General features: G+C 49.5%; 1 protein-coding gene across 2 annotated transcripts in view; it reads right to left on the reverse strand.

Moving 5' to 3' along the window:
* The window catches only part of kmt2bb (lysine (K)-specific methyltransferase 2Bb), a 47,018-nt gene that overhangs the window by 25,242 nt on the left and 2,306 nt on the right, over positions 1-19,470 (reverse strand). For both annotated transcript variants that reach the window (XM_056601916.1, XM_056601915.1), the window contains exons 3-19: positions 15,762-19,463; positions 15,459-15,637; positions 15,005-15,124; positions 14,646-14,832; positions 13,699-13,930; positions 13,477-13,544; positions 13,078-13,326; positions 12,331-12,437; positions 12,003-12,113; positions 10,957-11,070; positions 10,413-10,559; positions 9,927-10,019; positions 9,420-9,537; positions 8,479-8,592; positions 5,879-6,063; positions 5,368-5,469; positions 5,084-5,200 (exon numbers count right to left, since the gene is read on the reverse strand). In XM_056601916.1, coding sequence (XP_056457891.1) covers positions 5,084-5,200; positions 5,368-5,469; positions 5,879-6,063; positions 8,479-8,592; positions 9,420-9,537; positions 9,927-10,019; positions 10,413-10,559; positions 10,957-11,070; positions 12,003-12,113; positions 12,331-12,437; positions 13,078-13,326; positions 13,477-13,544; positions 13,699-13,930; positions 14,646-14,832; positions 15,005-15,124; positions 15,459-15,637; positions 15,762-19,463 — 5,945 coding nt within the window. The remainder of the gene's footprint in view (positions 1-5,083; positions 5,201-5,367; positions 5,470-5,878; positions 6,064-8,478; positions 8,593-9,419; positions 9,538-9,926; positions 10,020-10,412; positions 10,560-10,956; positions 11,071-12,002; positions 12,114-12,330; positions 12,438-13,077; positions 13,327-13,476; positions 13,545-13,698; positions 13,931-14,645; positions 14,833-15,004; positions 15,125-15,458; positions 15,638-15,761; positions 19,464-19,470) is intronic.

Genomic DNA, 19,470 nt, shown 5'->3' on the forward strand with positions numbered 1-19,470 from the left:
CATGTAGACCGGATGGGCATACTCCCAGGCCCCCTCCAGGATCCTTGCGAGTGAAGAGCTGGTCCGTAGTTCCACGTCCGGGGCGAAAACCGCATTGTTCCTCTTCAATCTGAGGTTCGACGATCGGCCGAACCCTCCTTTCCAGCACCTTGGAGTAGACTTTACCAGGGAGGCTGAGAAGTGTGATACCCCGGTAATTGGCACACACTCTCTGGTCCCCCTTTTTGAAAAGGGGAACCACCACCCCGGTTTGCCAGCCTCTCAACACCCAGAGCCTTTAGCATCTCTGGCTGGATCTCATCAATCCCTGGGGCTTTGCCACTGCGGAGATGTTTGACTACCTCAGTGACCTCCACCAGAGAAATTGACGACGAAACACCATCAACCTCAAGCTCTGCCTCCAACATAGAGGGCGTGTTATTCGGATTCAGGAGTTCCTCAAAGTGTTCCTTCCAACGTCCGACGACCTCCTCAGTTGAGGTCAACAGAGTCCCATCCTTACTGTACACAGCTTGGATGGTTCCCCGTTTCCCTCTCCTGAGGTGCCGGATAGTCTTCCAGAAACACTTTGGTGCCGACCGAAAGTCCTTCTCCATGGCCTCTCCGAACTTCTCCCACACCCGCTGCTTAGCCTCCGACACGGCAGCAGCTGCAGCCCTTCGAGCCTGACGGTACCCTGCAACCGAGTCAGTTGTCCTCCAGGACATCATATCCCGGAAGTCCTCCTTCTTCAATCGGACGGCTTCCCTGACCACTGGTGTCCACCACGGTGTCCGAGGGTTACCGCCCCTTGAGGAGCCTAAGACCCTGAGGCCACAGCTAGCCACCGCAGCTTCAGCAATGGAGGCTTTGAACACCGCCCACTCCGGCTCAATGCCCCCAACCTCCACAGGAATGCCAGAAAAACTCAGCCGGAGGTGTGAGTTGAAGATACCTAGGACGGGGGCCTCCTCCAGACGTTCCCAGTTCACCCGCACTACTCGTTTGGGCTTACCAGGTCTATCCGGAAATTTCCCCCATTCCCTGATCCAACTCACAACCAGATGGTGGTCGGTTGACAGTTCCGCCCCTCTCTTAACCCGAGTGTCCAAAACATGCGGCCTCAGATCAGATGACACGATCACGAAATCGATCATCGATCTTCGGCCTAGGGTACTCTGGTACCAGGTACACTTATGAGCACCCTTATGTTCGAACATGGTGTTTGAACAATGTAGATATAAGTGGCTCAATCCAAGGTTACCCAAACACCAAAACACATTTGAATGTAAGATCCTATTTCACCCGAGTCGCTCTGCTAGATACCACCAACATCTAAATACTGCGCATTTAACAGGAGGCTGACGCCAATCAACCAATCACAACAACAATCTACAAATATTATTTCATCCACCAATGCCAGCAATGTAAACTGGGCCTCCATATCATTGGCCCTCAGCCAAATCTGCTTTATGAGAACATGATGAAGCCTGCCTTATCTGGCAGATTCTCATCTTCCATCTTCTTCGATGCACCGATGGAGCCGACGGCAAGTTGGCACAACAGAGGGTGTTCCCCTTGATGGATCACATACCTCACAGCAAACCACAGACGCAAAGGCCAAACACATGGCTGAACAGGCAGTGACTGCGCAAAAACGTGTGGATGAGGGTAAGTCCTGCAGCGTGTGCACGTGGTTGAGTGCTACAGTGTGTATGGGGTTGAGTGCTACAGTGTGTACGGGGTTGAGTGCTACAGTGTGTACGGGGTAGAGTGCTACAGTGTGTATGGGGTTGAGTGCTAGTGTCTATGGGGTTGAGTGCTACAGTGTGTATGGGGTTGAGTGCTACAGTGTGTATGGGGTGGAGTGCTACAGTGTCTATGGGGTTGAGTGCTACAGTGTGTATGGGGTTGAGTGCTACAGTGTCTATGGGGTTGAGTGCTACAGTGTCTATGGGGTTGAGTGCTACAGTGTTTATGGGGTTCAGGCCTCGAAATTAACGGTTGCCCACTCTTTGATCGGGCAACTTAAATCTGGCATGTACAGTCAGGTCCATAAATATTGGGACATTAACACAATTCTAATCTTTTTGGCTCTATACACCACCACAATGGATTTGAAATTAAACGAACAAGATGTGCTTTAACTGCAGACTTTCAGCTTTAACTTGAGGGTATTTACATCCAAATCAGGTGAACGGTGTAGGAGTTCAATCAAACTTTCACTTTTTAATACTTGGTTGCAAATCCTTTGCAGTCAATTACAGCCTGAAGTCTGAAACGCATGGACATCACCAGACGCTGGGTTTCATCCCTGGTGATGCTCTGCCAGGCCTTTAATGCAACTGTCTTCAGTTTCTGCTTGTTCTTGGGGCATTTTCCCTACAGTTTTGTCTTCAGCAAGTGAAATGCATGCTCAATCAGATTCAGGTCAGGCAATTGACTTGGCCATTGCATAACTTTCCACTTCTTTGCCTTAAAAAACTCTTTGGTTGCTTTTGCAGTATGCTTCGGGTCAGTGTCCATCTGCAATGTGAAGTGCCGTCCAATGAGTTCTGAAGCATTTGGCTGAATATGAGCAGATAATATTGCCCGAAACACTTCAGAATTCATCCTGCTGCTTTTGTCAGCATTCACATCATCAATAAATACAAGGGAACCAGTTCCATTGCCAGCCATACATGCCCACCCCATGACACTACCACCACCATGCTTCACTGATGAGGTGGTATGCTTTGGATCATGAGCTGTTCCTTTCCTCCTCCATACTCTTCTCTTCCCATCACTCTGGTACAAGTTGATCTTTGTCTCATCTGTCCATAGGATGTTGTTCCAGAACTGTGAAGGCTTTTTTAGATGTTGTTTGGCAAACTCTAATCTGGACTTCCTGTTTTTGAGGCTCACCAATGGTTAACATCTTGTGGTGAACCCTCTGTATTCACTCTGGTGAAGTCTCCTCTAGATAGTTGACTATGACACACATACACCTACCTCCTCGAGAGTGTTCTTGATCTGTCCAACTGTTGTGACGGGTGTTTTCATCACCAGGGAAAGAATTCTTCCATCATCCACCACAGTGGTTCTCTGTGGTCTTCCGGGTATTTTGGTGTTGCTGAGCTCACCGGTGCGTTCTTTTTTTTAAGAACGTTCCAAACAGTTGATTTGGCCACACCTAATGTTTTTGCTATCTCTCTGATGGGTTTGTTTGGATTTTTCAGCCTAATGATGGCTTGCTTCACTGATAGTGACAGCTCTTTGGATCTCATGTTGAGAGTTGACAGCTACAGATTCCAAATGCAAATAGCACACTTGAAATTAACTCTAGACCTTTTATCTACTCCTTGTAAATGGGATTATGAGGGAATAACACACACCTGGCCATGGAACAGCTGAGCAGCCAATTGTCCCATTAATTTTGGTCCCTCAAAAAGTGGGAGGCACATATACAAACTGTTGTAATTCCTGTAGTTAAAGCACATCTTGTTCGTTTCATTTCAAATTAGGGTTGCCGTGGTATACGGTATTACCGGTGTTGAGGCCAACACCGATTACTCTGTGTTGCACACCGGCAACACCGAGTTTTTTTTTTTTTGTTTTTTGTAATAAAAAACAAATTCAGTAAAAATGAATAATATAATTATAATTAAGAAAATAAAATTTGTAGAATAGGCCACAGTTCTGCTCTGTGCGGGAGAATTGTCGCGCCGAGAATTGACGCGCTTCCTTACAAGACCGGTAACCATAGCAACGCCGGTAAACAAACCCCGCGAAGCCCAATCCCTACGTGAGCTCCCCGCGCTACGGCCATCCGGAGGCGCACAGAGCTTTTGGCCGTGGTATTATGATATATACAATTATATTATACTATTATAAGACGCCGAGAATTGGCGCGCTGCCAGCCGCTGTCACCGAGTGTGAGAGGAGAGTTGACGGAGAAGATTGCGGTTTACCTATAGTTTCAAAGTTAATACCGTTTAAACCGGTATTACCGGTGTTGACACGAGCGTATTACTCGGTGTGAAAATGTCCACACAGCGGCAACCCTATTTCAAATACATTGTGTTGGTGTATAGAGCCAAAAAGATTAGAATTTTGTCAATGTCCCAATATTTATGGACCTGACTGTAGTTTCCCGTTCGAGCAAGTGAAGAAAAAGAAGAGTTACTTTCGTATGTTCCTTCAGCATCCAAAAACGGGCATAGTGCCAGGTAAATGTTAAGGAAGTAAATAATTAAATAAAAACACCTGAAAATGAGACGCCACCAACAAAAAGGAAACAAAAAGGCAAAGGGAGTTTCCATGGGTCTGTGTAGACAGCGGGTATTGATTAACGGCGGTTTTGACTACCCTGCAATCTGATTCATCAACACATCTCAACATCAACACATCAACACATCTCTGATTCATCAACACATCTCAACATCAACACATCAACACATCTCAACCGTAATGTGTTGAGGACAGTTTAGGACGCCGTATTGAATAAAATGACAACCACATGTCGCTATCGATATCTGTGCGAGAACCGCACTTAAAATCTACGTTCCTGCTGCCATCTGTTTTAGGGAATTCAAATTATTCTGTTTTAGTCTACAAATTACAACACACAGACTTCACGTGGAATTGTGTCAGGACAATCACCACAAATCAATAAATATACATACAAATACACATTCTGATTGCTGGAGCAGGTGCCAATAGTGGGCTGTTACTTACTACAGGTAATTATTTGCTGATAATTTTGCATTATAGCGAATCGGGATGCAATTAATAGTTTGAAATATTCACCAAAAATCAATACAAATAAATGTAGTCATTCTGATTGCTGTGGGAGGCCCTATATGAATAGATAAATTAATGAATTTTGTGGCCCTAGTGTTTCTTCTATTGGTCTTTCTGCTTTGACAGCAATAATAAGTGTTATGTTTTGTATTTGAATAAATTATTATTATTCAACAAATACTTGTTGGTTTTATACATTTTCTTAATAGGCCTACATTTTCCATTTTGGGCAAATATGTTTTGCTATCGAGGGAGTAAAACATAACTTAGCTTAAGAAGCTTAATGTCAAGGCCTGGGGTTGAGTGCTGCAGACAGACGTACCTTTAGGTAATAGGAGCGCGCGAGGGCCGTGGGCCTCCTGTCCATGGGGATATCTTCCTCCTCCTCTTCCTCCAGCCTCTTGCGCACCACTTGCACCACATCCTCATGGAAGGTTTTCTACAGTGGAGACACACAAAAGACACCTTGTTTAGTCTAAAATCCAAAACCCAAACAACTTGGTGCTGGAACTAAACACCACAGGCACACATTTACAGGCACAGGGCCATGAAAGTTTATGAAAAAAGAGGAAACCATGCAGGAAGCATGAGCAGACAAAGCCTCACCAGAGTCGTATAGAGGCCTTTGTCAAACTTCTTCCCAACCGCCCGCAGATCGCAGGCGGGCTGCACCTCCAAGGCGCCGTCAGGGACAACCGAGTTGGCACACTGCGGGGATAAAAGCAGCCATCACCACAATGACTCACAATCAGGATGCGCATCACGTAAAGCTGCGGGTTCATGTCCTCGGATCCCCTCCCACCCCTCATACCCACTTATTGCATGTTGTACGTCCTGGCACTTAATGTGCACACTTATTGTATGTTGTACGGCACTTAAAAATAGTACTTAAGATTATGAAGCATCTTATACAAGCTATCTCTGTCCATACGGGGAATGGGTTAACCTAACGATTGTTAGTGCGTGGCACTTGGTTCTATGAACACCCTTACAGTACGGCCGGCGATATATTGGTTATTTCTCCCTCTTCTAACAAATGTACTTGGATAAAAGCGTCTGGTAAACGCCCTGAATGTTAACGTGGATCTGTGCAGGCGAGGCGGATCATCGGGCCTACCTGGGAGCAGGTGACCAGGTGCTGCGTGAGCGTGGAGGAGAGCAGGCAGGCCAGGACCTTCTCCACGCCGGCCCGTAGCTCTATGTAGAGCAGCTCCCGCCACGCGCTGGGCTGCGTGAGGCTGCAGGGCCGGCAGGAGTACACCACGCTCTCGGGGAGGCTGGACAGGATCTCGTAGAGGTCGTCTGTGAAGAGGAGCGCCAGCGTCAAAACCCAAGGTCCCCTGATCGGGGCTTCACACCAACCCCTCTGTTACGCATTCAGCCCATTCCAGCCCCGAATCTGAGCTTCACACCAATGCTGGCGGTATGCGGCTCGGGAGGTAGAGCGGGTCGGCTGGCAACCGTAAAAGATGCTAGTTTGAGACGTCGAAGTGTCCCTGATCAAGACGCCTCGCCCTGACTGCTCCCGACGAGCTGGCTGTCGCCTTGCATGGCTGACACCGCCGTCGGTGTGTGAATGTGTGCATGAATGGGTGAACGTTAAAAGCGCTATACAATATTGCTCGAGTGTAGACTGGGTAGCTCAGCCCAGTGCTCTTCTTCCGCCCGAAGAGGAATACATTTCTTCTTAGTGTCGACATATATGACTTTCTATGAACAATGCAATAATCAATGCAGCTTGCATTATAACACAATATGGAAGCATGCAAAAAAATAGGTTTCAGTTTTATTTTATTTCTAATCTTTCTTTTCTGTGTCATTAAAAGGAAAAGCTGCTCTTGAATTAGAAGGAGTTCTTGTGTCTTGCTGTGAGTTTGCGCGCATGCTATGCATAGGCTGAATCTCAATCGTGAGAAGATGAATCAGATTGGCCAATACACACTGAAGATAAATTCAATAATTTAAAATTACAAAAATTCTGGCGAACAGAATGTTGCAGCAGGCAAAAAAAAAAAAAGAAAGTTGTTGTTTTTTTAATTACGATTATTAATCTGCATCGAGACAGAATCGTTCTAGCAGGAATCGCGATGCGTCGAAGAATCGATTATTTTTCCCACCCCTAAAATAAATACAGTCCATTTACAAACCGTCTATTACGCATTAGACCATTCAAGGCCCTACCTGACTGGCACACCAACCCTTAATTACTCATAAGTCATTAACTCATTGATTACTCAAACCTCTGCATTGAACTACAGAGGTTTCAGTTAATACCAACACAAGTTTTGACTTGTTTAAATCAACCGATACTCTGGGAACAGAGACATGAGGAAAACATGGTGGAATGCATTAACGGTCATGGGGATGGATATCATTACGGTCTTAACGTTAAGATGACGTTACCACTTCTCATCGATACCGCTCATCTATCCGGAACTTTGATTGTACTTTTATTGGTTATTTTAGAAGAAAGAACAAATTTAGAAACACCTTACATAAAAATATATAACATTTTTAGTTGTATTCAATTCAATAAATGAAAATACAGTTACACAGAATAGTGCATCCTTTCTTGGCCAAGTCTTGAATAGCGTTAGTTGCCCATAGAAGAGCGTTGCGATTTCATTGAGACTTTCCACAATGTACAAACCGCCTTCTTAGTTTCATGACCATCTGCAGAAGGCTACCCATTCAACAGGGGTGTGTTTTAACAGGGCCGTCGGTTGGCCGTTTTTCCAATGAGCGCGCTAACAATAGCACCACCGCACGCACAGCCACCCTATATCCCCTCCAGCACTGCCCAAAGCCTTTATCCATCAACCGCCATTGAAATCTATGGAACTGGAGTCACCAGTTCTCTGTCTACTACGCGTCTACTATTGGCTCATCTGATGCGACACCTGCTTACAGCTCTCCGCAAACTGACACAAAGAGTGCAAATGAAAGAGATTCCTCTGCATTATTTCAATTAAAAACACATTTAAACAGGTCCTCCAATTCAGAATTTACTGGAAAACACGACGAGGTAAACTAAACGCCCGCATCCCTGTTATTAAAGGTAATAGGAACACGCTGGCACGGCACCACTTTCAGCCTACATTGTTTGGATAGAAACCTGATATATGTTTTGCACGGTTGATCTAGCCTGAAAGAATCATTTTCTCTCCTTTGTGAGAGAAGAATGCGACCTCAAATACAGGCACGGACAGGGAGGACTTTTCTCCTTTTCAATTTGTTTTAATTCCGAGAGACTCTGGAATAGCATCCATCGCAACCTAATGCGAGTCGTAAAAACTATAACAACCTTTACCTCACCTAAAAATATTTCCTCAATTTATGTCCCAATATTGTCACAGCCGTTGCGTCCGAGCTTATCGATATGCCTTGTGTGACGGCCCTCTGACTGTTTATAGGTAACCTGGGCCAGGTCCTCTGCTCCTCGCCAGGTCCTCCTCTCAGGTGGTTCCGGGTGGGTGGAGCTGCCCAATCAACCCCAATCAGAGGGTGGCAGATAAATTATGTTTGCTTTTCGATCTAAACCTTGGTGTGTCTCCATATTTGTTATGGCCAAGAGCCGGGCCGCGACACTTGTGTAATAACTCCGCCCTCGGGTCCGTTTCGTGTCTGGTTTCGGTACACCCTAGGCTTTGGACACACGCACGCACGATACGAGTCATCGGTGGCTCAGCAGAATTCCCAGGAACCCAGATGCCTTACCCGTGAGATCCTCGCACTTAGCGTGCACCCAGTGGTTGCATGTGCCGCATTGCATCATCTGGCTGTCGTAGTCGTTGTCCTCGTAGCACTTGAAGCAGATGGGGCAGTAGTTACCTGGAGAGGGAAACAGTTGTTTTGTGTTAGCGCCGGGTCTGGGTGCAGAAAGAGCAGGGCAGTACCTCACCGTCTAGCAGACGCTTTTATGCAAAGCGACTTGCAATAAGTACACTTGTCAGAAGTAAGAGAAACAATATATCGCTGTCGGTATGGTAAGGATGTTCAGAGAACCAAATGCCAAGCACTAACTATTGTTAGGTGAACACACAATAAGTGAGTAAGAGGGATGTGGGGAGGCAAATAGTCCAAAGAAAGTGTCCTTAAAATGAAGAACATTCAATGCGAGTGTGTGTGGAGGACGGCTGGTTTAAGCAGCCTCATCTGGCCAGGTCTGATTGGACTCTGGGGCTTGCTGAGGCTGCACATCTCTTGCACGTTGAGTAATCAGTGTGCATGGGTTAAACCAGCCATCACACCACACACACACACACACACACACACACACACACACACACACACACACACACACACACACACACACACACACACACACACACACACACACACACACACACACACACTAGGGTGAGATCTCCTGGATGCTAGTGCAGCACCCCAAACTTTTGCAAACACCACCAAAATGCTTCTACACATCTGACTGCTGGTAGTTGCATCCTCTGTAATGAAAGACTTGCCATGCTTCTCTTCTGAACAACCCACATGCAATCAAAAGTATATATCGCCCTCTGCTGTTTAAAAAGTTGTTGCAATTTTTTTAATTATTATTTATTACCCAGGGTAACTACCCTGGGCATAACACAGTCTGGACTCTAACCCTGGTCATAACACAGCCCTGACTCTTACCCTGGTAATAGGTCACTTACCCTGGTCGTAGAGCTTGGAGCAGTCTGGGCATAGGCCTTTGTCATGATTCCAGTCTGTGTCCCAGCTCTTCCCTGGCGTGACCCCACAGCTTTTACACCGGATGCACGTCATGCACACCTGCACAGCGGAGCGGGAGGCGAATGTGAGGCGCTGCGTGAAACATCCTTTCTGCACCAACTCATACGCTCGTTGGGATTCTCCAACAACAATGCTGCAGACAGTAGGTGGTCCTTTGGCATGCGTTTTGGATTGGTCCTGCGAGTTTTAATTCCCTAGACTCTGGGCTGTAGCCATGGAGTTAAAATGTTGGTAAGCAAATATGCTGGTGCCACTGAGATTTTACGACATTCAACCAGACCTTAAATACATTTGGACTGCAGTACACGTCCTTGAATGCTCCCTTGGATGTGACCCATAATACCGTCAGTCCATTGCTGGAACCGAGTCTTTATACCTTGATCCAACACAGCTGCTTCTAGCAAAAGGGCTTCTAGTCCTGAACTCACCCACGCCTTCCTCTTCTTGTTGTGCTTCGGATAGTTGGAGCCCAGGCAGGAGTCATGGTAGCAGTTCTGGCAGCGATCACACTCCAACAGAGCCTAGGAAAGGGGGTAACCAGTGTTTGATTAGCAAGCCTTTGACAAAGCCTATGATGATAGATCAGCATCATTTGCTAAGAGTCCTCTGGGTAGGCTGGTAGACTGATCTATCTAGCATACATCTAGGTGGACACACCCACTTGTGATGTCACTAAGGAACAGGGAATTGTCAAATGGTCTATAATGGCTACGCACACTCAAATCTGCTGGCAATAAATCACCCCTTTAAGACACTGCAGAGGCTGGGACAGGTAGAGTATCAATCACAATCCTTTGACAAAGAGAGCTTTAAACCCTGAATCGGGGTGGCAGCTACAGAACATGATGATAGATCATGTTATGTAGTGAACATGATGATAGATCATGTTCTGTAGTGCGTGTGTGTGAAAGCACCTTTGACTGTTTGTTCTTCTTGCCGCACACATGACAGAACTTGCACCGTCGACAGCACCAGTTCTCCTTGTTCTCCTCCGACGGCCGCTCGGCCGGGTCGAGACAGAACCCGTGGAAGGGCTCGCAGCACACCTGGCAGTAGAGCATCTGTCCACAGAGCATAGGGCGGCCGTTAAGGTGGATCGATGCTACATTCATCCCCTTGGGGAAATTCTGGCATCCAGTTGCTCGCCAATTCAGTCAACAGACAACAAATGGACAAATTTACATGAAACAAAATGGACAAACCGTAAAAGTCAATCAAATAAGTCAACAAAAAGTGAGCAATATTGCACATCGTTGACATTGCATCTAAAAAAAGAGCCCGAGGTAGATGTAAGAAAATGAATATTACGTAATTGCACATTGTCCAGTGTATGGGGGGGGTGGGGAGGGGAGAACGCATGCCAGAACTGGCGTGTTATCGAAGGCCTCTGTTTGGTTTGGCATGCCGCGCCACGGGCGACCTTCAACAGACGACGTGGCTCTCCGGCGGGGCGTTTACCTCGTGTTGTCCTTTGCTGGCGCAGAGCAGGCAGACGCAGGGCGGCAGGGGTGGGCCGGAGGTCAGGATGCTGAGGCCACCCATCGACCACACGTTCTCCAGGGCGCAGTCCTCCTGCAGAGGACCACGAAACACATACAGAGGGTGAGGGAACGGTCCTTCTGGGCCGATCCCCTCACCGCGCCGCTGCAACGCTGCTCATACGCTGTTCTTTACATCAGACCGAGTCGTTTGTGGTTAAAGGCTGGCTACAGAAAAAGACAGCTTCCCAAGTTTTTGGTTCTATCGTTACCAGGCAATGACAGAATCATTGTTCTTAACCTAACCGCCAACATGTATTTCAACATTTTTCATATTCTAAATATCTGCATAAAGAAATTAACAGGCGGAGGGCACTTGTTTCTCCATCAGGTGGTTTACAAGTGTTGTCATTTGATTCATGTGATTGGATGATTGAGAAAAACCCAAATGACTGATGATTCTAGTTTTTCTTCAACTCGGGGCATTCAGGGCACTGAGAGAGAGGGGAACGCTTCACTCTCATTGATAACCATCACAAACAGCTGCCCCACGCTGCAGCAACAGAGGCAGAGATGCTGATGCTGACACAACAGATGCTTTGCCAGAGTGGGAATCAAACCCTATGCCCTGGCACTGTTAATGCCATTTCCTGTGAATCACTCTCGGTTCACTCTGTGAAACACACATTTACTGTCTTGGATGAATACAAAATATCTTAATTGAAATCAGCTGCGGGGCTCAGATTCAAGCATGCAGAGGGTGAAAAGTCGACACTGCCCTCTAGTGGTCAAACGTATGTTAGGGCTTGAGGATCTACGTTGTTTTAAAACACGCCAATGACCTCTAGTGTTCACTAAATATGTTGTGGTAACGAAACGGCAGCGTTCAAAAACTCTGCCAAGCATTTGTCAAATTTACATCAGTGTCAGCAATGATTTACATAGAGCATTTTGAAGGCTAGATTTGAATAGTTTTACATTGGATACATTTACATTGGATGCAAATATTGTAGGCGGCTCTCCTACCTTGAAGTCCACCCGAATCTTATGGGTCGGTTCCGAGGGCTCTTGGTCCCGCTGCTCAAAGCCGTGGGCCAGGGCGGCCAGGACACTGGGCGGGGTCTCCTCGAGGGGCGCCTGCGGGCAGCCAATCAGACACGACTAAATCACACTCCTGTTTTGCTCAACGTATCGACTCCTATCAGATATTTGCAAACCAAAAATGATCCAGAACTGCCTTTAGGCCTCTTATCTAAAGAGGCACTGTGCAAAGACACATTGGGACATTATTCACACACAGCATTCCACGGCGTCATGGCAACGGAGAGAGGGGGGGGGGGGGGTGAAGCCTCACCTTGTCGGCCTTGCGGCGGCACGGAGTGACGCGGTGCGAGCTGGACCGGCGGTGACGGACCTCCTCGTCCGAGATGTCCCCCAGGAAGCCGTCCAGAGACACGAAATCTGGAGGGGGAAACGGGGGATGAGACCGGGGCCCCTAGGAGAGCACGACTGCTGGATGGAGGACCCTTTAACACCACCCTGGAGCGCACCGCCTTTAACATGAGCAAGACATGACCCCAGAATAGCATGTCTGGTGGATGAAGGACCCTTACACCACCTGGGAGTACTCCACCTCATACATAACATGCTCATAATACTGCCATCACTGCACCGGCCTGCAGCGTTTCATATATAGGATTTTTATATTGTTTTTCTATGGGATTATTTAATGATTAACAGTTTTGGATTAATGATTGTTTGATACATTGGTCCTCAAGAAAAACTGTTTAATAGGGACACACTGCCCACTGGTGATGTGACTTTTTAAACTAGCTTGATTAAAGCGTTTAATTAACTACCTTGATTAAAACATTTATTAATAACCTTGATTCAAATTTTTTATTAACTACCTTGATTCAAACGTTGCATTAACTACCTTGATTAAAAGCGTTGGGTTGTGACTTATTAACTACCTTGAACATAATGCTTAATTACCAGCTCGATTAAAATGCCGGGCCATGTGACTTAAAAACGACCTTGACGAAACCTTGGTTTGCGCGGCTCCTTAACCGGCTTGATCAGAACGCGGCCAATCAGCTACCTTGGTTGAAGCGCGGCCCGTGGCCCCGCCTGCGGGCCGGCGACGTGGAGCTGGGCGCCGCCTTGATGTCCAGGTCCGAGTCGTAGTCCAGCAGGTCGAAGTAGATGCGGGGCTTGACCACACGCTTGGGCTGCTTCCTAACGGACAGGCTTTGACCGTCGGCAGGGAGACCCCCCGGGGAGCCCTCGTCCCCCTCCTCGTTACTGGAGTGACCGGCACTCAGCGACGCGCGCCTGCGTTTAGAGGGACCTGGGAGGGGGGGGGGGGGGGGGGGGGGGGGAGGGGGGAGAGAGAGAGAGAGAGAGAGAGGGCTTTAGGGAGAGCGGTGGCGGCAGCGATGGGATGTTCGTCATGGCAGCTGGGTTGTCGGGTACAGGATGCGTCAGGAGAGGAAGTCACCTTTCGGAACGATTTTCCCGCTCAGGCGCCGAGCCTTGCGCTCCTCGATCTGATCGCATCTCTTGTACCTTGGGGTGGAAACAACGAGGATTAGAACCCGGCTCAACGTTCACGTGAGCCACGGATCATAACGACTGGAAATCTTTGGAGTTGGACTATTTTTAGCGTTGAGATTATTGTGGTTTAATCATCATCTAAAAAGGCTTAAACCCGTAGACTTACACACAGCACTGGCGTTTGGTGTTGGGCCCGCCGAACTTGGGCTTGTCCATACAGTTGATGCACTTGCCGCAGTCGTCCTCGTGGTTGCAGCCCTTACAGATGCCGCACCTCTTGGAGCGGTAGCCAAACGGCCCCAGGCCTTTCCTCTTCAGGAAGCTGGACGGTTTCCGCACCTTGGTGACCTTCTGGTCCGACAGCGCCGGGCTGTCCGACTCCGACGGAGACCCGACATCTGGCGAGAGAACACCCCAGGATGTCAGAGTTTGAACCCACGATGCACGTTGGCGGCCCGTCTAGCATCAGTCCCATAATAATAATAATAATAATGGGTTGAATTTATATAGAGCTTTTCTAGACACTCAAAGACGCTTTACAGTGAAGGGGGGACCTCACTAACCACCACCAGTGTGTAGCACCCACTTCAGTGATGCACGGCAGCCAATCCGCGCCAGAACGCTCACCACACACACCAGCTTGTGGTGGAGAGTGAGGGAATTAATGACAATTATAAATGATCAATTACACAGGAGGATGATTAGGGGGCCAGACGGAATAAGCCTGGTTGGGCCAGGACACCGGGGAAGCCCCTACCCTTTGCGATAAGTGCCCTGGGATCTTTAATGACCTCAGTGAGTCCGGACCTCGGTGTTACGCCTTCCTGCCGAGGGACGGACCTGCTGGCCATCCCCCGCATCAGACTGCGGACCTTTGGGGACAGGGCATTCTCTGCCATGCTCCCACACTCAGCCTACCCAACACATTCCTTTTCACAGAGTCTTCTGACCCCTAATCCCCCCCCCCCCCCCCCCACTCCCTGGCCCCCCGATATTTTTTCTAAGCGACCTTGGGGATGATAAAAGGCGCTATATAAATCTAAACTATTATTATTATTATTATTATTATCATCCCAGCCACACAGCCGAAACACAACGCCACTGTCGCTGTACCTTTAGCGATGTCTGACGGCGAGATCCCCGTGCGTTCGTGCAGCGGCAGGGCGCTGAGCCGGGGGATGTCGTCGGGCACCAGGGCCCGGGGCTGCCCCAGGACCACCGCCGCCGCCCGGCACACGTGCTTGATGCGTGGCCCGCCCGCCCGGCGGAACTCCTGGCACAGCGGAGACACGATCTGGAGCTAGGGAGGGGGGGGGGGGGGGAGACACGGTGGACAGTGAATACGGCTTCCTCAAGCAGTGTCCTGCATTATGATGGGGGGTGGGGGATGTTGCGACGCTGCAGAGAAAAGCTTCATTTGTATACACTTTGCCTCTCCTCACTCCCTGGGCATCGGGGATCAGGGTTCTTACCTGTCCTTGGGGCGGTTCCGTTTTGACAGGGACCTGGTCCACGGGCGGATCCTTTCGATTCCTCCGCCGTCTCTTGGAGGTGACGTCTCTGGCCGTTGCGCCGGACGGGCCTGACAGCAGCTAAAGAAAGGGTGGGGAGATTTACATTTACATTCAGCTGACGCTTTTATCCAAAGCGACTTACAATTAGTACATTTGTCATAAAAAAGTTAAACAATATATCACTGTCGGTACAGTAAGGATGTTCATAGAACCAAGTGCCAAGCACTAACGCCCCTAGGTTAACCCATTCCCCGTATACAACAAGATAGCTAGGATAAGATGCTACACAACTAAGTAGTATAACTACACAAAACACACAATAAGTGCGTAAATTGATAGATCATGGCTTCGAGAGGGAGAAACTAAAGCATGTTACACTGCCCAATAAACCTTGAATATCACATGGTCTTACCCCTGATGATTTGAGCTGCTTCTGCTGGTCGATTTTAATGAGCTGGACCTTGGCCTTCTTCAGGAGGTTGAACATACGCTTGTTTGCACCGGTGAGCCGCATCTTCTGTGACGCTCCTTTCTCCTCGGACTCAGGATGGTCGAGTCCGTCCGTGACGCCAAACTCATTGGCAGACAGCTCTGTTAAATGGAGGGACAAACACCACTTTCATTGACTGTTGCACTGTTATAACATGGAACGTGTGACACATCACTTTAGATATTAAAAACATGAAAACGTGAAGCATCACAGGCAGGTTCTTACCCGCGGGCTCCTCTTTCCCGGTGAAGCGCAGGGGCCCGCTGTCGCTGAGCGCGAGAAGTTTGGAGCCTGTCCGGACGCACACAGACACCTTCCTGACCACGCCGGGGCTGTCGAGGTCCTCGATCTTCAGCTTGGCCTTGCCCTTCTCCGTGTTGGTGGTCCTCTGTCGGAGGCTGATGCTCTTCACCTCGTCGTCCAGCCCCTCCGCCAGGTCGACGGGCGGCGGGGGCGGTCTGCTCCTGAAGCTCTCCGTCACCGCTTTGCTTTTGCTCCGAGGCAGTCCCGGGTGCAGCTTCTTCAGCCGTTTGTAGATCTTGAGGTGGACCGCCTGCTTGTTGAACTTCGACGGTCGCTTCTTCTTCGGGACCGTCTGGCTGTTGCTCGACGGCGAGGGAGGCAATTCAAACGCGCTGGGCGAAAACGTATTCTCGAACTTGCCCTCGGCCGGTTTGGAGAGCGTGTACACCTCCTCCCCGGACTCGCCCGGCACGTGCCACTTGAAGCTGGGGTTCCTCAGTAGCGACCTCCTCTTCCCAGACTTTGCAGTCCTCTTCTCAAAGAGGACCTTCCCGCCGACGTCCGCGTCGACTTCGTCCAGGCCCTGGATGGAGAACAGGTCCACATCGAAGTGAGCGTCTCCCAGGAGGTCTTCCTCCAGAGGCAGGCATGGGGAGAGCTCCCTCGCCGCCGCCGCCGCCGCCGCCTCCGCCTCTTCCTCCTCCTCCTCCAGTTTCTTCACCGGCCGTGGCGGCGGCGGTGGCAGACCCAGATGTAGCCCTTTCTTTGGAGAGTTCCTTCGTGGTAACACAGACATGCCGGCGTCGTCCATGAACCGCTGTGGGGTCTTGATGACGCGGGAGGAGCGAGCGCTGACCACCGGCATGATGAAGTGTTTGATGTTCTTGAGGAACTTTGCTTTTCCGGGCTGAGCGTCGAGCACGTCCAACTGGCTATCGTCTACCAACGTGTCGGTTTCTTCCTGCTTCAGGTCTTCCTTGTCAAACACCATTTCTACAATTTTTGATATTTTCTTGGATTGGGATTTGGGCTTTTTGGAGCCAAGCATCTTCAGACCTTTTTGCCTTCTTTTGAACTTTTTATGCACCCCAATTAATTTCGATCGAGAGGACTGCGTCGTGGACAACGCAGTGAGGTCGGGGAAATCCTCAAACAGGTCGAGGTTCTCACTCAGTGGGATCTCAGGGAAGAGGTCATCAGAATCCATTTGTTTCCTGGACCTCTGCTTTTGCTTCGGACGCTGTCCGATCAAACTTCGCCGTCTCTTTTTCCCAGGTTTGCTCGGTTTCTTCGGTAGACATGATTTCTGAAGACCAATGGATGACGGCTCGGTTGGCACGGCGACCGACTCGATGTTATCGATGGCGTGGATTTCAGGTTCCTCTTTCACCACGGGGAGATCTCTCACCTCAGCCTCCTCAGACACAGTGTCGTCCTCCTGCACCTCCGTCTGTTCACACTCCTGAGAAACAACAGCGGCGGCTTCTTTTACCTGAGACAAAGCGCTATTACTTTCCACCTCTTGCGCACCAGCGGCCTCCAACGTCGTCGGCTCCTTGGTGGAGACGACCTCCGACGACGCGGACTTCTTCCTCTTCCTCGACGAGAGCTTGGTTTTCCGTCTCCTCGCTTTGGGCTGCAAAGACTTGACCTCGCTCAGCGGCGGCTTGGCCTCGTTCATCTCAGCCTGCGCTGGGCCCTCCATCAGAACGGGATGAGGAGGATCTGGATCAGGATCCTCGGAAGCTTTCTTCGAGACTGGGGCTTCAGTGACCGGAGCTTCAGGAACGACCGGAACTTCAGGAACGACCGGCACTTCAGGGACGACTGCTTCGGGAACCACGGCCTCCGCGACGACCGCCTCTGGAACCACAGCTTCTGAGAGGAGTGGCGGGGTCTCCTCAGACACGGCCTGGGGACAGGGGACTTCTTGGGGTACGTTAGAAGATGTGTCACCTTCAGTCGGAGCTGCAGTGGAGTTCTCCGCAAGAACTTGAGGCGTACTGTCATCATCTCTACTCGTTCTCAGCCGTCGCTTCGGAGTCAGCGATGGCTTGGGGGCGCTACACTTTTTGGTTGGCAGGGTGAAGGTGGGGTTGGGTGGTCTTCTCCTCAGCCTGCTTGTGGGCAACTCCGGGGGCTTCTCCGGGGCTTCCTCACACCCTTGCTTCTCCTCCTCCTTGACCTCCACGGACTCTTTAACGTCCTCGTCCTTCTCCTCGATGAAAGGGCTGGCTTGCTGAATTAAAAAGGAGGGCTTGGAGCTTTTGTGTTTACCTGGCGACGAGACCTTCTTGATCTGAAGAGGTGGAACTTTCCCACAGTCTGCTTTGGGGCCGTCTTGGGAACTGGAATGGGATGTTTGCTCCACTTCAACTTCCACCTGTAAGGAGGACTTGTCCTCTGACGGTACGGCACTGTTCAGCAGGGAACGGTTCTCACTGTATGTATCCGCTCTGTCGATCTTCTGTAGATCCGAATTTGCTTTGTCTGCATTTTTCTCTGAACCGCCTAAACATTTAATGACACTGGTCTCAGAAAGAGTGGAAGACTTCACATCAGGCCCCATTTTCTCCTCCGCCAATGGAATGGAAGTGTCAGTGTCCTGTGCTTGGCTTTCGCCTTTCACCAGTGTGATGGTCCAGACAAACTTGCTCCTCTTTTTCTTTCGAGCCCTCTTCGCCGGGATGTCCAATTTGGGATTCCTAATTCGGAACAATTTAAATCCTGGTATTCTCATTTCCTCCTTATCTGACTCCACATCATCACCAGTTTCATTTCCCTTATCGGGAAACACAGATAATTTATCATCGACGTCTGGTCTTGTGATGTCCTTGTTTAGCCTCTTGCTCTGCCTCCGGCCTTCCCTCCCACCTAACGGTTTGGTCTGCTCTGTCCTGGAAACCCTTAATGTTGATTCAGCCATGCTAACTTTGTTTGTACTCTGATCTTCTGGTTCAACCGCACAATCTACGGCCGTTTTAGGGGCTGCGTTCCTAGCTCTACTCCTCTTACGGAACGGTTTATCCCCATCTGTGATTTTCCCCGGGGTCTTCTGTGATTTCGGCGCGAATTTATCCGAATTCGATTCAGGTTCGGCTTTTCCGCTCTCAGACGCCCGGTCGGGTTGGTCGTCTGGCTTTCCCTCCTCTACTATTTGGTCGTCCACCTCCGCTTTGGCACTCGCCTCGACACCGGGGGACGCCGTCTTCGCTGCAGACCTCCCTCGTCGCCTGGTCGGTTCGGCGTCTTCCCCCCCGGTGTCGTGTCTATCGTTGGGGGGCTCCGTTTTTAATTTGACGTGAGCACTAGAGATCTGGTCACCTTGAATCTCCTTAGCTTGCTCCTGATCCTGAAATCCTTTAATCTTCAACTTCCTCATCGTCTTCTTATGAGCCCCCTTTTCACTTTTCACCTTCTTCTTGGCCACCAGCTTGATGGTAATCCGGGGGGAAGTTATGGAGGCTCCATTTTTGGTGGATTGTCTCTCCGTAGCATTTTTTCCTTTCGGACATCCCTTCCTGCCGTCCTTGGCTGGCTCCGTGTCAGGAAACAAGGTGTAGGCCTCCAGTGCAGGGTTTACATCGTTCTCAGGGTCTTGAACGGAAAGCCCCGTCCCACCTTCCCCCTCGTCAGGCGGAGGCTTCTCTTTCTGCCTCTTAGATTTGGTGCTGACAGGATCACCTAGACA

Source organism: Gadus chalcogrammus, chromosome 11 (assembly GCF_026213295.1).
Source record: "Gadus chalcogrammus isolate NIFS_2021 chromosome 11, NIFS_Gcha_1.0, whole genome shotgun sequence".
NCBI classification, from domain to species: domain Eukaryota; kingdom Metazoa; phylum Chordata; class Actinopteri; order Gadiformes; family Gadidae; genus Gadus; species Gadus chalcogrammus.